The sequence below is a fragment of the Aaosphaeria arxii genome (assembly GCF_010015735.1).
Source record: "Aaosphaeria arxii CBS 175.79 unplaced genomic scaffold BU24scaffold_16, whole genome shotgun sequence".
Classification (NCBI taxonomy): Eukaryota; Fungi; Ascomycota; class Dothideomycetes; order Pleosporales; genus Aaosphaeria; species Aaosphaeria arxii.
The window spans coordinates 240,641-256,878 of record NW_022983489.1 but is presented as its reverse complement, the minus strand read 5'-3'; the positions used below and the strand labels follow the sequence as shown (position 1 = coordinate 256,878).

Below are 16,238 nucleotides of genomic sequence, written 5' to 3'. Positions count from 1 at the left end.
AATTCGTCTCGCCATAACCAGTGAATGACGGAACTAAGCTTCCAAAGCCTTGAGGCTCTGGATTGAAGAGTCAAGCGACTCAGAACCAACCCACTCCTCAACAACACCCTTGTAGGCCTTTGCAACCTTCTTCATGAGTGACACATCCATGATGCCATCCCAGTAGCCGAGTTGCAGCTCGATATTCTTGTCTCCTAGCAACACACCAAGAACAACGTCGAATTCAGGAGCACGGCTACCGAAGAGAGTCTCGAAGCCTAGACTCTTGGAAGAAGTGGCTTCGGAGGTGGTTGGATAGTAGGCGGATTCCTCAGAAGCGTACTCAATTGAGAGGACGGAGTTGAATGGCAAGCACCCGATTTCAGCTTCGATAGCGTTGGCAGAGGACACGAAGCCGTGCTGGTGATCGAGAGTCTCGAGGAAGGAAGAGTGTGTTTTGCTGAGGAGATCTGCGGAGGTAGTGGAGGAGGTAAGGCTGAGACGGCAAGCGAGCATGTTGATCATGGGGCCGACGAGCTCGTCAACACCCTTAATGTCAAGCTCGCGATTGGCGGTAAGATAACCGAAGAGGACCTCCTCGCTCTCCGTGACGGAGCGAAGAACAGCAACCCAAGCGGCTTGCAAAAGTGTCGCAGAAGTGATCTTATGCTTGCGACAAAGTGTTGCAATTTCATCAGCGCTGACGTCGACTTCGATGGGGACAAGGACGTTGGAACCCTTCTCTACCGCGTTGGTTGCAGTCTGAGTTTGTGTCTTGCGAGGAATGTGGCAAGGAGGAATGTCACTCAGATAGCTGGACCAGAAATCGTCATCAGACGAAAGATCTTGGTCGGCAAGCCAGTGGACATATTCTTGGAAACCGGGCGCTTCTCCTTCAGGAAGAAGACCCTGGTATGCGAGAACAAGGTCTTGGTAGATGAGGCGGGTGGACATACCATCCTGCAGAGCGTGATTGATCTCGAGCTTGCAGAACAGGTCATTGCGGGTCTGGAAGAGAGTGAAGCCGACATGAGGGCGGAAAGAAGAGTGAGAGACGGTGTGGTGGTTTTCGATGATGCGGCTGATGCTTTCGGCATCACACTGAATGACGTCGACAATCGGATCGTAGTTCTTGAGTATCACTTGGTCGGAGAAGAAGTTGCGGGATGCGCTGGGAATGAAGATTGTACGTAGAGCTTCATGACGAGCAGTGACCTGCTTCCAAGCAGACTGAAGACGAGGAATGTCAATCTCAACACCAGTGATTCTATGAGCAGTGTCGGACTCATAGGATCCAAGATTAGTCTTCTGGCTGTTGAGCATCCGTTGTTGAAGAGGGGTGCAAGGAATGATGGTGGAAACATTCGAGACCGGAACGTTGATGTCGTAGAGCACCTTCTCGAGACTGGAGAGTTGAGAATAGTCCAACCCGAGAAGAGGGAAGTCGGAAAGGGTAGCTTTGCGAGGTGCGCTCGCAAGTGTGGAGGTCAAGTTAGGGATTGACTGTTCAACAATATCGATGAAAGTCTTAAGAGTTTCTTGCTGTCCAAGGTTCGCGCTGTGAGTGAACTTGATTGAGATCTCGCCATTGGTAACAATGGCAGAGACAGTGAGGACAGCCTGGAGGGCCGCAAGCTGAGGACGCTGGAGAGCTTCCTCATCACCGAAGGTAGTGTAGTCGATGGCTTCTACGAGCATCTCAACGTACGCCGGAAGACATTGCGTCAGAGACAAACTGAGGTCCTCGTAGGCGCGTTCATCCTTGACCTCGCTAAGTAGTTGAATGAAATTCAGTGTGTGGGTGTCGGAAAGTCGTCGAATACGATTGAATTGACCGAGAGTACGAGCAGAACGCGAGTCCTCTTTGACGGCGATAGAGGCCGGACGTCCGAAGACGGTAGCCCACACCTTGGAGAGCACAGCGACAAGAATATCGCCAGGTTGAGTGGAAAGCGCAGTGTTGGCAGCGCCCATGAGAGTGGAGGTAATGCCGGATGGCAGAGTGATGACCCTCTCAATAGGAGTAGAGGCCAGGATCTTCTCATTTTCGACACCCCAAACAGTGAGATCGGGGTGAGGGGCCTCAATGTTGATGGCTGCGCTGTTGCGAGAAAGCATTGTCTGGAAGGACGAAGGCTTGGTGGAAATGAAATTGCCCTTGAGCAACTCACGCAAGTCTTGAACGATGATCCTCATGGACGTAGTATCAGCAATCAATGGGTGGGCATTAATCACCAGCACCTGAGCGTTGGATTCTTCTGTAAGACTGAGAAGTCGGACAGAGAACAATGGTCCATTTTCAATATTGAGCTCCGAAACATTGGCGGCCAGGAATGGCTTGATGTCGGCGCTGGTAGCGAGCGCTTGAGCTTCAAATCGATAGGATGAGGCAAGCTCTTTGGTGATGATCTGGCTCCATTGACCCTGAGTGTCGCGGGTAAAGCGGGCTCGAAGCATGGAGTGTTGTTGAATAAGAGCCTCAATAGCTCGGACGAGCTTGGGAACAGTAGTGGAAGAGTTCAGACGGACAAGGACGTTTTGATTGTCGGCGCCTTGTTCGATCAGTGCCTGTTGCCACGCTGTAAGTGCGAAATTCTGACCGATGACTTCGTCATCGCCATCCTCGCCCTGGAATTTAGCCTCGACGGCAAGGTGACAAATGCTCTCGCAAGTAAGAATGTCGCGAACGGTGAGCGAAATGCCAGCAGTTTGCCCCTTGGCGCGGAGCTGCATAGCAGTGATTGAGTCTCCTCCCAAGTCGAGGAAGGATCGGTTCATGTTGATAGTTGGCAACCCGAGGACACCGGCAAGGATGTCATGAAGACGTTGCTGTTGTTCAGTAGCTGGTGCACCTCCTTCTTCCTCCTCCCCACCTACGATCGTCTCGTAGGTCTTGTCATCCATCTCTACCAACCACTTTGTCGTAGTAACTCTATCCATTTTATTGTTTGGTGTCAAAGGCATAGCGCGAGTGACGATCCACACCGCTGGCACCATGTAGTCGGGCACCTTGGTGGCGAGGTGGTTACGGACTGCCGAAATCTGGACATCAGCAAGTCCCTTGTCGAGACCTGAAATCAAGGCAAGCTGGGTCTCGGGGGAGAGGTCCATCGCCAGAGACTCTAGCGAGAGAATAGCAACAAGCCTCTTCTGGAGATAGCCAGCCTTGGGCAGAAGAACAACAGCCTGCTTAACACGAGGATCAGCGACAATGTGATGCTCAATTTCGCTAAGCTCGATACGTTGGCCGTGGTGCTTGACTTGGAAGTCCTTCCTGCTGACGTAGCAGATGGTTCCTTCAGCACTGTACTTGCAGAGATCGCCTGTTTTGTACATGCGTCGGGTCTGGCCGGTGCCCTGAGACCAGGTTGGGTCGTAAACGAAGGCTGCGTCGGTCTTGGCCTTGTCATTGAGGTATCCACGAGACACCATCCTGCCCTCGATGACAAGTTCACCAATGGCGCCAATAGGTGCAAGCCTGTTGTGGTCGTCTGCGTCGACGATCCACATGTGGCAGCCAGATGGTCGACCGAGGTCAGCCGGGTCACTTTCAACAGTGAGAGGAACAGCATCCATACAGTGGATACTGCATTCCGTCATTCCGTATGAGATGATGAGATCAGCCACAGGAGCCCATCGTTGGACGTTGTCTTGAGTGAGAAGTTCACCACCAAGGATCAGCCTCTTGAAGTTAGGCACAGACTGGGGGTCGAGCATTCCAGCAACAGTTGGAGTAAGGAAACCGTAGTTGCAGTTCATTCTGTTGATTGCACCCGGCAAGTCGTTGATGCGCTCATCTTCAGAGGGTACGCAGATGCAACCGCCACGCTGGAGGGTAGTGAAGATGTCGGCGACGGAAACATCGAAAGTGTAAGCAGCGAACTGCAAAAGGCGGGTCCAAGGACCGACCTTGCGGTTAGTTCCGTGGGCCAGGGAACTGGTGCACAGAGAACCGTGCTCGACAACCACTCCCTTCGGTTTACCTGTGCTGCCTGAAGTGAATAACACAAATGCAGGATTGTTTGGAGAAACCGTAGGAAGAGGAGTGCTTGAAGTTAGAGAGTCAATGAAGGTCCGGTCGATAACGATAGCCTCGGAAACCCCATCAAATTTGTGGGCGTGAATGCTGTCAGTGAGGACGAAGCTTGCGCCAGTCTGGCTGATGATCTCGCTCATGCGATCAATTGGTGAGTTCTTTCCAAGGTGAACACAAGCACCGCCAGCCTTGAGAGTAGCCATCATAGCAACAATCGTGTACATAGATTTGTCGAAGCAGAGAGGGGTAAGGTATTCGGGCTTGACACCCTTCTCAACAAGGAATGCAGCGACCTTGTCGGCAAGCTCGTCGAGCTGCTTGTAGGTAACCTCGCCGTCCCAGGAAGTGACAGCGACAGCGTCGGGGCGAATCTCCACTTGCTCACGGAAGATATTGTGGACACAGTCGTCAACGCGCTTCATGGGTACGAGGTCATTCCATTCGATCATCTGCTGATAGTGGGCGGGCGTGACAAGGCTGATGTCCTTGAGGGGCGTTGATGCTGATGCACTAACAAGCTGATGAACGACGTGCTCGAATTGGTCCAAGACGATGCGCGCAGAAGCTTCAGGTAGAGCTTTGTGGTCGAACTGAAGCTCGATGTCGACCTTGCTCTCGCTCATGACCATGCACTCAACAACAGCGGCGTAGATGTGGAACCCACGAAGGAGGTTCTTGTCAAGTACTTCCTCGAGCATAGACTCTTGCTGAACTTCGCCAAGTGGCTGTTGGATGACAAACAGGTTCTTGAGGTTCTGCTTCTCACTAGCCATGGCATAAATGTTCTGAACACCTGCATGCTCAAAGGGTATCATTTCGGTGGATTGTTGCTGCACAGTAGCGAGGAACTCAGCAATTGAGGCGTTGGCGTTGGCCTGGAGTTGGATTGGAACCGTTGTGATGGTAGGACCAACGATGTTTTCAATGTCTTGAACAGGTGCATTGCGGCCGGAATTGGTAGCGGCAAAAGCAATATCCTCAGAACCCATGTATCGACTGGTCACAATCGCCCAGGCAGCACGGAGAATGGTCGAGAGAATGACACCCCGATCAGCCTTGCGAGCGATTTCAATACTGCGCGTGACCTCGGAGTCGGGAGATGGCTGGTAGGTGGCACTTGGGAGAGATGGGAAGCTGTTGGCGTTGCCCTGACCAAGCTGATTCTTCCAGAATGCCTTGGTTTCCTCGGCATCGACCTCGGTAATATGCTTGATGAATCGGTTATAGGCAGGTGCTGCCTCTATCTGGGCACCGTTGTAAATAGCCTCGAGCTGTTCCATGAGGACAATCGCACTGTGTCCATCGTAGAGAGCGTGATGGACGGTCCAAACAAAATGGCGGTGCTCTGAGTCCAGAGCATAGCGAGCCAGAGGGCTGCCGTATTGTACGAACTCGGACTTATCATTACTAAGGTAATCTTCAAGGGCAATCTCTTGTCGCCAGTTGACGTCCTCCTTGACTACAACTTGCACAGCACCAGAAGTCTTGGAAAGGATGATGCGTGTGCGGAGGATAGGATGAAGTGCGACAAGCTGGCTCCAAGCACTCTTGAAACGTTGAATGTCGATATTTTCAGGGAGGCGGAAGACTCTTTGGGCAGTGTATGCTCCTTTCTGTTGGGTAGCGAGTTCCATCAGACCTTCCTGCAGAGGAGTGCAAGGATAGATGTCAACCACGTCCTCCTCGGGAATTCCACATTTGCCTGCAGCGTCTTGGATAAGGTTTTCCTCAGCTGGGGCAAGAGAAAATGGAGAAATTGTGGCGGCAGCCTCTTCATTGTCGAAGACAGCAACCTCCGCCATATCACAAAGAATTGGGTTCTTGAAGATGTCGGCGACGATCAACTTGATCCCGGCAGTTCGGGCCAGGGATGTGAGGCGCATAGCCTTGATAGAGTCACCACCCTTGCTGAAGAAGCTGTCATCGGCGCCGATAGTAGCGGGCTCAATGCGAAGGAGATCAGCCCAGATGGCCTGAAGAGCAGACTCCATGGGGGTGGAAGGAGCACGCTTAGAAGCGGTGTCCTCCTCACCTCCAAGAGAATATTGTTCAATCTGTTCGGCAGTCAAAGCGGCTCCAATGCGCTTCAAAGCATTGCGATCGATCTTGTTCGTCTGTGTCTCGGGCATCTTGCGTAGAGGAATGTACAAAGATGGAACCATATAAGCCTGGAGAGACTGCGCAATGTGTTCTTTGAGCTTGGCGAATTTGACATTGAGAGTCGTAGACAATGGTAAAACCTCTTCAGAATCGTCTACAATGTCTTCGGCAGATGGGACGACGAAAGCAGCAAGTGCGGCTTTCTCCACATCCCCACCGAGGAGAATCTTCTCAACAGCTTGCTTCTGAGTTCCAAAAGAGCTGGTCTTAACGTGATGCTCGATCTCACCAAGCTCGACACGAAGACCACGAATCTTGATTTGAGTGTCCTTACGGCCCAAGCACAGCATGTTGCCATCTTTGACGTAGCGGACAAGGTCACCGGTCTTGTAGAGTCTGGTAGGGTTGGGCGAGATCTGAGAAGCCCAGGATGGGTCGTAGATGTAGGATTCGTTTGTCTTAGTGGGGTTCTTGAGATATCCGCGAGCGAGTAGAGGACCCTCAATAAGTAGCTCTCCAACACAACCAACAGGAACCAAACGGTTGTGGTCGGCCTTGTCAACAACCCAAGCACGGCCACCCTTGGCCTGTCCGATCATAGAGCAAGGGGTTTCGAGGTAGGATCGAGTCATGACGGCCAAGATGGAGCACTCAGCGGGGCCATAGTCGTTGAAGAGATTGACACGAGGAGCCCACCGAGCGTGAATGTCAGCGCGAAGTGGTTCACCACCCAGGATGATTGACTTGAGTCCGGGGACTTGGTCAGGATGGAAAGTGTCGGCAACGGTGGAGACCATGATGATCCAGTCTACATTCAAAGCATTGATAGCGCCAACAAGGTTGTTCATTCTGTCATACTCAGAAGGAACGCATACACAAGCGCCCTTAACGAGTGGCGAGAAACTCTCGAAGAGGCAGATGTCGAAAGTGTGTGTGGCGAACTGAAGTACGCGAGAATCGGGGAAAAGTTGGATCTCTGGTAACTGATATTTGGCCATAGTACAGAAACCCCGATGCTCGATGATGACGCCCTTAGGTTTGCCTGTGCTTCCGGAAGTAAACACGATGAAAGCAGCGCTCTCGGGGCCATAAGCCGGGGCTTCGAAGGATTCGAATGTGGAGGGAAGGGCGTCCACGAAAGACTGATCGATGGACAATATGTTGGGCACAACTCCATCGAACAAGCCTGCATGCTGAGGAGAAACGAGAACAACCTCTCCCTCAATGTCCTCCAAGATGCTGAGCATACGAGGCATGGGGTAATTTGGCAGCAGTTGTACGCAGACACCACCCGTACGCATGACAGCAAACATGGAAACGATGTTCCACAGCGACTTATCAAAACATAGGCCAACCTTAACTTCAGGGCCAACACCAAGAGTAACGAGGTGGTTGGCGATCTTAGAAGTGACAATGTCAAGTTCGCGGTAAGTGAGGCTACCGTCCCATGCACAGACAGCTTGAGCGTCAGGCCTGCTCGCAACGTTTTCGGCAATGAGGTCGGGGATTCTGGCGTTGACGCCCTCGGGGAGTTCGGCGTTCCAAGTGGTGACGTCCTTGAAATCATATTTGTTGAGAAGGCTCATTTGCTCAATAGGCCTGGACGCGTCACCAGATAGCTCGTTGACAAAATGCTCGTACTGGTGAAGCATGCGGGTCATTTGCTCAGTGGGGATGATATCCTCATCGTACATCGCCTCAATAGTGAAGTCGTTGTCTTTACCAAGATTGCAGAGAACAACAAGAGGATAAGTGTCGAAGTTTTCTTCAGGGCGGTCGACGGTTTCCAAGTCCAGCATGGTGTCTTCACCCTCTTCGGCAGGTTGGATGACGAACAGGTTAGTGATGCTGTCCACGGTGGTGCGAGCCTCATTGCTGGCATCGCGAATGTTTTGAAGACCATAGTGCTCGTAGTCAATCGAGGCAATAGAATCGTTCTGGACCTTCTCGAGGAAATCCTTGACTGTGATTCCTTCTTTAGGAGCCAAGACGCGAACTGGGACAGTAGTAATGGTCGGTCCCATCATGTTGTCGATTCCGTCGAGAGCGAGGTTGCGACCAGCAAGAGTCTGGGCGAAAACGACATCCTCGGAATCGGCATAGGTAGCGATGGTAAGGGCCCAGGCAGCGCGCTTGATCGTGGATGGAAGAATGTTAGAAGAGACAGCTGGAGTTGTGCCCTGGATGGAAATCGTCTTCTTGGATGCAGCGGCGTATCCAAGACCAACTTCAGGGTAGCTGGTGGGGAAGCTGCCTTGTGTAGTGAATTGGCTCTTCCAGAAGTCGATATTGGCGGATTGGGGAGTTTCAGCAAGGCGCCCGATGAAAGTCTTGAACAGGGTGGAGCTCGTGATCTCTTCACCACCATAGGCATGGGCTACCTTCTCAAAGAGAAGTGCAACGGACCATCCATCATAGATAGCATGGTGCGCTGTCCATACAAAGTATTCCTTGTTGACAATGGCCAGGCGCATGAGCGACTGTCCATATTGGAAGGCAGTGGCTTGGTCCTTAGCGAGGTAAGACTCCAAATCATCACCTTGCTGCCATGCTATGGGCGCTTTGCTGACAACCTGAAGGTTACCGGTACTGGAGGAGACGATGCGGGTTCGTAGAATAGCCTCCGATTCGATCACTTGAGACCAAGCATTTTGGAACTTGGCAATATCGAAAGTTGGAGGAAGACAGAAGACCTTCTGTGCGATATAGGCACCCTCTTTCCTCAAGCCCAAAGCCATCATACCCTCCTGAAGTGCAGAGGTAGGGTAGATGTCCTCGATGTCCGAAGGCGTGAGGCTGCATTGAGTGGCTGCTTCAGCAATGGTCTGGTCTTTCGTAGCGGCGTCAACAAGCGCAAATGGTGCGAGGTCGGATGCCGCAGCGCTGTCCTGAGACTTCTCGACGATCTCGGCGAGCTCATTCAAGATGGGGAATTTGAAGATGTCCGCAACCCGGATGGTAACATTGTGCTTGCGAGCAGCAGCAACCATCTTCATACCACCGACAGAGTCACCACCAAGACCGAAGAAATTGTCGTCACGGCTGATTGTTTTAGCATCGACGCTGAGAATCTCGCTGAACAGAGTCTGAAGGATCTGCTCCGTTGGAGTACGAGGTTGTTCGGCAGAGGCAGAACGCAGCATGTAGTGAGATACCTGAGCCTTGTCGAAACCAGCGACGATCTGCCTCAAGATGGGTCGAGCAAGCTTTCCGGAGGTAGTGTAAGGAATGTTAAAGACGGGAACAAAGAGAGAAGGGATCATATAGAACGGTAGGACTTTGGCGAGGGAGCCTTGAAGATCCTTCAATACGCGCCTGAGCTCATCCTCAATCTCGAAGGTTGTCTGCTCGTCGCTGTTCTTGAACTTGGCGAAATCTGGGTTAGTAATGAAACCTACAATAGTCTTACTCTTTGTGTGCTCTTCAATAGCAACAGCATCGACGACCATCGAGTAGCCTTCGGGCAAGAGCAACTGGGCCTGGTACATGATCTCATCGAGCTCGACACGTTGACCGTTGATCTTGACTTGGGCATCACGACGACCGATGATAGTGATACTGCCGTCAGTGTTGAGACAACCGATATCACCAGACTTATAGAAGCGACGAGGCTGGATGGCAGTGGGATCGGGGAATTGAGATACCCATGTCGGGTTCTCAATGAAAGCAGCAGCTGTCTTTTCAGGCTCCTTGAGATATCCTCTAGCCAACAGAGGACCTTCAATTAGAATCTCACCTGCACAGCCCATGGGAACAAGTCGGTTGTGATCCTGGTCGTTGGCGATCCAGACGTGTGTTCCGTAGGCGGGGCCGATATTCGAAGCAGGAGAAGTCTTGGAAAGCCGAACACTAGCAGTCTGGTTGACAGTAGTCTCAGCAGGGCCGTAAAGATTGTAGAACTCAACATGATCGGCCCATGTCTCGACGACATCGCGGTTGAGTGGCTCGCCTCCGTTGTTGAGTCGCTGCATGCTTGGCACATCAGAGGGCTTGAGCATCCCGCTGACAGTGGCAGTGAGATCGGCCCACGTAGCTCTGGTACGGTTGATACCACCAGCGAGATCATTCATGCGCTCCTCATCAGAGATGACGCAGATGGTACCTCCCATCTGTAGTGTCGTGAGGATATCCTGGAGCGAAACATCGAAGTTGTATGCAGCGAATTGTAGGGCACGAGTGTTGGGACCAAAACCAAGGACCTCGCCCATAGAAGTAGTACAAGTACGCATATTCCGGTGCTCAAGGATTATACCCTTGGGCTTGCCAGTTGTTCCCGAGGTGAATACAACGAAGCAAGCATTTTCGGGCTTGACTGTAGTGTTGGCAGGACCAGACACTTCGGGAAGAGCAGCGATCGAGTCGGCGCTGACCTCTATGACCTTCTTGAGGTTGGGTGTGTTGTCGAAGAGGCTGACATTGCGAGTTGAGGCTAGGATGACGGTAGAACCGGTCTGTTCAATAAGGCCTTCAATACGTTCAATCGGGTGGCTAGGGTCAAAAGCGACACCTGCCGCACCAGCCTTCAGAATAGCTAGGATCGAAACGGTTGCCCACGCAGACTTCTGGAAGACGTAGGGAACAATGACCTCAGGACCAACACCAAGAGAAACTAGGTAATGGGAAAGACGAGTAGCCTGGTCATTGAGTTCTTTGTACGTCCAGCTTCCTTCGTATGAACAGATCGCTTCGGCATCAGGAGTCGCAGCGGCCTGAGCTTCGATGGCATGGTGCACGCACTCATTGACGTACTGTGGATATACCGAAGTGATTTGACGGAGTTGCTGAAGGTGCGCAGGACTGACGAGGTCGACAGCACCAATAGCCTTGTCGGATTGTTGGATAGTCGCCTTGACCGCCTCTGCAAGAGTAGCGCCAATGTTGCGGACCTGAGCAGAGGTGAAGTCGGACGTCCAAAATTGCATAGTCACGTCGATCTTCGTCTCAGTAACGCCAACATCCAGGGAAAGAGCGTACTCGGTGGGGTCGTATCCCTTGATAGCCTCAACCTTGATGCTAGAGTCGGTAAGTATTTCGGCATCAGTCTCCCTGTGGAAGGAGATGATGGTGTTGAAGAGTGGCTGGCTACCGAGCTTCAGAGCATGGTGAATCTCTGCAAGACCACAGTGTTGGTTAGGGAGGGTACGAGTGAGATCATCAGCAACCTTCTGAAGAGCAGAAGACATAGTGACGGTGTCATCCAATAGCATGCGGCTGACGAGCATAGTGATGAATGCGCCGACACCCTCCTCAATGCCGCTGATGGGAGCATCACGGCCAGATGAAAGATATCCGAAACAGACATCCTCAGTACCAATGTACTGCTTCAGTACCAATCCCCAGGCAAATTGGAAGATGTTCACGAGGGTTACATTGGCCTCGTTGCAGAAGTTGGTGAGATCTGTGGGCGTGAGGCCAACATCTATGGTGACGGTCTCAAGTTTCCGGGCAGGGTCTATGGCATCCTCCCAGTGAGCCATGAGAGGGAAGAAGCTTGGGTTAACGTCGGCAAGATACTCTTTCCAGAAGTCGGTGGCCATGCTAACAGGACGCTCGAGGACGTGCTTGATGTAATCCTCGAAAACAAAGCCGTTGCGATCGGAAATACGGCCGTCATAGGCAGAGATGAAATCTCCCATGATATTCGCAATGGAAGAACCGTCAATGATAGCATGGTTAATCTCGAGCTTGCAGTAGGCCCGAGTAGCAGAAACATGGGAGATGGTGAATCGATGCAGAGCACCACCAGCACGGAACGCTAGCTTGTCGACCGAGTTGAAAATCTCGTCTACCTCACTCTCCTGACATTCTCGAACGTGAACATTTGGATCAATAGAATTGAGCACAACCTGGTCATAGAGTCCTGCGTGGCTTACACTCTCAATGAAAACAGTTCGAAGAGATGTGTGGCGCTGCACAACCTGAGCCCAAGCCGATGCCAAATTCTTCACATCTAGGATATCAGAGGAGTTCCTAGTCTCGACCTTGAGCGTGTGGTTGTATTCATATGCTCCCTGAGTCTCTGCACGAACCTGGCTTATCAACAAACCATGCTGCATTGGAGAACTAGGGTAAATACTCTCGACACGCGTAACGTCAGAGATACCAATCTCTGGGAGCTTGGTCTGGACGAGGGTGTTAAGATCCTCGTAGGAAAGTTTCAACAAGGGAAAATCAGCAAGTGTCAACTGCTTTTGGCTTGCCTGAAGCTGCTCGATGGCACGAGAGAGGCACTGTTGCGTGCTGCTAATCCAAGACTGGATCAAGTCCTGGTTCTTCATGTGCTTGTTGTGAACGAAGAGCAACTGCATCTGGCCTTGGAGGACTTCGGCCGTGATCTCTACAAGTGCGAAACGGGAGGTCTCCTTGCCAACATCCTCGAAGATGGCCTGGTATCCTGGAACCTGTGTTAAAAGAGCATCGGAGCGTTCCATCTGTTGGTAAAGACCAAGGTAGTCGAAGGACAGCTCCACGTGGCCATGGTCACCAAATTTGGCAATACCAGCCTCATTGAGATAACGAGAAGCGAAATATGGGCGACCGTTGGCTGGGACGCTGTGTCGCACGTCTTTGGCACGCTTGACAACCTCCAGCATGTCGAAGTCCTTCTGCATCTCTACGTACAATGGGTACATGGTGGTAAACCAACCAACGGTCCCAGAGATATCGAGATCATCATCCCATGGCTCGCGGCCGTGTCCCTCACGGAAAAGAGCAGGAACAGCGCGATCGCTGAAGGTCTGATTGAACGAGTAGACCAGGGATGCAAGCAGCAGATCAATAGGCTCAGTATTAAAGGTGGAGTGGCAGGCACCCTCAAGTAGCTCTTTTGTCTGAGCAAGGTCCAGTCTGATGATCGTCTCCTCGGTATCGCACATGCGGTTGGGCTTGGTGGACATCTCCCAGTAATCGAAGTCAGGGGATGGAATGGAGTATGGAAGAACACTAGAAACGTCGGTCTTAGTCGCATGCTCAGCCTGGAGAGCCAGCCAGTTCTGGAAGGGAATTGGCTTGGCTGCAGTTAGCAATCCAGTGGTCAAGATCTCCTCCAAGTCGCGAAGAATCACGCGCCACGAAACGAGATCGATCATGACGTGGTGAGCGACTAGGAAGAGAAATTGCCCCTCGGATGCTGTGTTGAAAAGAACGACAGCAAAGATTGGACCATTTTGTGTGTCCAATGAGCATTGTGTCTCGGCCATGATCGGGTAGGCGTCCTGGGCGGAATCGATGTCGCGAACTGAGAAACTGAAAGTATCCTTGATCTGGGAGGGGATCACTTGCATCCATTTGCCGTTATTCTGCTCGAACCGAACGCGAAGCATAGAGTGCTGAGTCACGACAAGTTCAAGCGCGTTCGCGACGTTGGAACCAGCGACTGGTCGCTCGACCTTCAGGAAGAAACTTTGGTTGAACCGAGTTTGGCGAGAGTCGTCAATTTCATCCGGAATGATGTCGAAATACATACGCTGGACGGGGGAAAGTTCGAAAGGAACATCAAATTTCTCTTCAGTCGAATAGGAGGCCTCGCCAGCAGATGTAACACGAGAGGCAAGCTCAGTGATAGTCTTGCTCCGGAGGATGTCCTTGACACTAACAGCAAGCCCGGCGCCACGGCAGCGGGCCATTACTTGCATAGCCGTGATGGAGTCGCCTCCCAGGCTGAGAAAAGACTTTTGTAGGCTGACATTGGCGAGAGGGAGGTTGAGAACGGCGGAAATAATCGATCGAAGCTCCTCCTCGGTACTATCGGCGTTTTCTTCATCGGCAACTTCTTCGAAATCGATACCGACCACCTGACGGTAAAGGCCGTTATCAGCCTCAGCAATCCAGCTGCTGACGAGGGATCGATTCAGCTTGCCGGAGAGTAGAAGGGGGAAGCGTTCGAGAACAATCCAGGTTTCGGGGACCATGTATTCGGGGACCTTGGAAGCCAGTCCGTCGCGGATAGACTGGAGATGTTGCTGAACTGTCTCGCTGTGCATTTCCTCGTGAACATATGCGGTTGCTTCAACAGCTTCAGTGGTCTCGATCAAGTAATCTTTAAGGGAAACCAGTGCAACAAGGCGGTTCGCGAAAAGACCCTTCTTTGGAAGAATAACAACTTGGTGACGGACTTGCGGGTGGGTGCCGATATTGTGCTCGATCTCGCCCAACTCAATACGAAGTCCTCGCAGTTTCACCTGGGTGTCCTTTCGTCCGATAAAGTAGATCGATCCATCTGGCAAGAACTTGGCAAGATCGCCGGTCTTGTAAAACCTCCTGTTCTCTCCTGTCTTAGTAGTGGGTCCCCAAGCAGGGCGCTCAATGAAAACCTCATCGGTCTTCTCCTTGTTCTTCATGTAGCCACGAGCCAAAATCGGCCCCTCAATCAAAAGTTCGCCAACTTCACCGGGAGGGAGCAGGACGTCGTGGTCCTCGGCATCCACAATCCAGCAAATCCCTCCAACCGGGTATCCAATGTTTGCGGGATCGGTGTCGCGGGTCACTTCTGTGTTGGCCGTTGCGGCAACAGAGGCCTCACTAGGCCCGTAGCCGTTGATGAGTCGAACATGGTCAGCCCAGGTCTCGATATCCACCTTAGCTAGCGGCTCGCCTCCCAAGGCCAATGTCTTGAGAGTTGGCACCATATCGGGCGCCATGAGCTTAACCAGCGAAGGTGTCATGAACGTCCAGGTAATTTTGTATTCGTTGACAATGTAGGCGGGGCCGTTCGCCATAAAAGCCATGTCAGGGGTGCAAATACAGGCACCGTGTACCAAAGCGGTCAAGATTTCGAGCATACTAACATCAAAAGTGTAGGATGCCAGCTGAAGGATGCGAGTCGTATGGTCGATGTCAGCGCGCTCTGCATGTCGCAACGAGCCGCTCAAGAAAGCCCTGTTCTCAATCAAACAGCCCTTCGGCTTTCCAGTACTGCCTGATGTGAAAATGATGTAGAGGAGATTGGTCGGTACGGCACCGCTCGTTGGTGCGCCGGATTGTGCTGGTAGGGATGCAAGGTTTTCCTGGCAAAGGGCGAATGTGGGTGGGAAATCGGTTCCGTAAAGGCAAGCTTGTGCGGGAGAGCATATTATAACTTTAGCCTCGACTTCCGATGTGATATACTGCCTTCGATCGACGGGGTGTGATGGGTCCAGGAAAACAAAGGCGGCTCCAGCTTTCAAGACTGCCAGAATACCAACAATTGCCCATCGCGATTTCTCAAAGCACAGGGGAACAACATCTTCCGGTCCCACGCCTTTCCCGGCGAGATAGTGGGCAACGCGATTGGATGCCTCTTCAAGTTGGGCATATGTCCAAGTTCCATCGTGCGCATCAACAGCGAGTGCATCGGGTCGTATCTCCACCTGCTTCTGAACCAGGTTTGCGACTGTGTCTTCAATGAAAGTGGGGACGTTCTCATTCCGGAGCCAGACAGCATCAGTAGATTGTGCAACGGAGCCCATGTTGAAGATATGAGTTATATATACAAATATGAGAAGGGGTCTTGCCAGAGTCAGCACCTCTTTTACTTGAAGATACTAGGGAGACTCACATCAAATAATATGTGCAGAGAAGTTTAAAGGTTAATTGGATCTAACTTGAGATCGGTTGGACTGTGTCTAGATGCTTATCTAGTTGTGTGTCTGGTGCAAATTGATATAAGGAGTTAAGAGTGGGCGCAAGTAACTGAGTATGATTGCTCGGTCGCAATGGAGTCTATTGGTTTGGGTATTCTATAACGATTGAGGTAGGATGGGAAGTAGGACTGTGGTTGGAATTGATAGCGCGACGCTTGCTAGAAGGCACTCTTGGACGAAAGTGATTGCACACTGGAGTGAAGAGAGTAGAAGAAGGTGACTTGGATGAAGTTCCCCAGCCCAATACTATACCTGTACCTGCGTCTGCATCACGGTGCAGATCGGAAATAGAAGCGTTTACTGCCATAGCCCGATCTGAGTGGCTAGTAAGCCGGGAGCTCAAAGGCGGGGACCAATTGACCACTCAAATCAGCGCTCCATCGTGGCCTTTCCAGCTCGGGAAGCTTCAGATTCAACGTTCCCGGGGACCCCTAGGAGCAATAGCCATGAAGATCATCGCGTCAGAGCGTGATGATGCACCGTTGGAGACACAAGAGTGTCTG

General features: G+C 51.8%; 1 protein-coding gene across 1 annotated transcript; it reads right to left on the bottom strand.

Annotated features, from left to right (window-relative positions):
- Positions 1-11: 11 nt before the first annotated feature.
- BU24DRAFT_91868 (amino acid adenylation) lies at positions 12-15,712 on the bottom strand. Its single transcript, XM_033534805.1, has 2 exons — positions 15,651-15,712; positions 12-15,601 (listed from the first exon to the last, which is right to left on the bottom strand). The coding sequence occupies exon 2, from the start codon at positions 15,559-15,561 to the stop codon at positions 34-36; it is 15,528 nt and encodes a 5,175-aa protein (XP_033377154.1). The 5' UTR covers positions 15,562-15,601; positions 15,651-15,712; the 3' UTR covers positions 12-33.
- Between the last annotated feature and the right edge of the window lie 526 nt (positions 15,713-16,238).

What these genes read in the sequence shown, in the direction of transcription:
- BU24DRAFT_91868 (XM_033534805.1), bottom strand. Translation starts at nt 15,561, where the DNA reads ATGGGCTCCGTTGCACAATCTACTGATGCTGTCTGGCTCCGGAATGAG.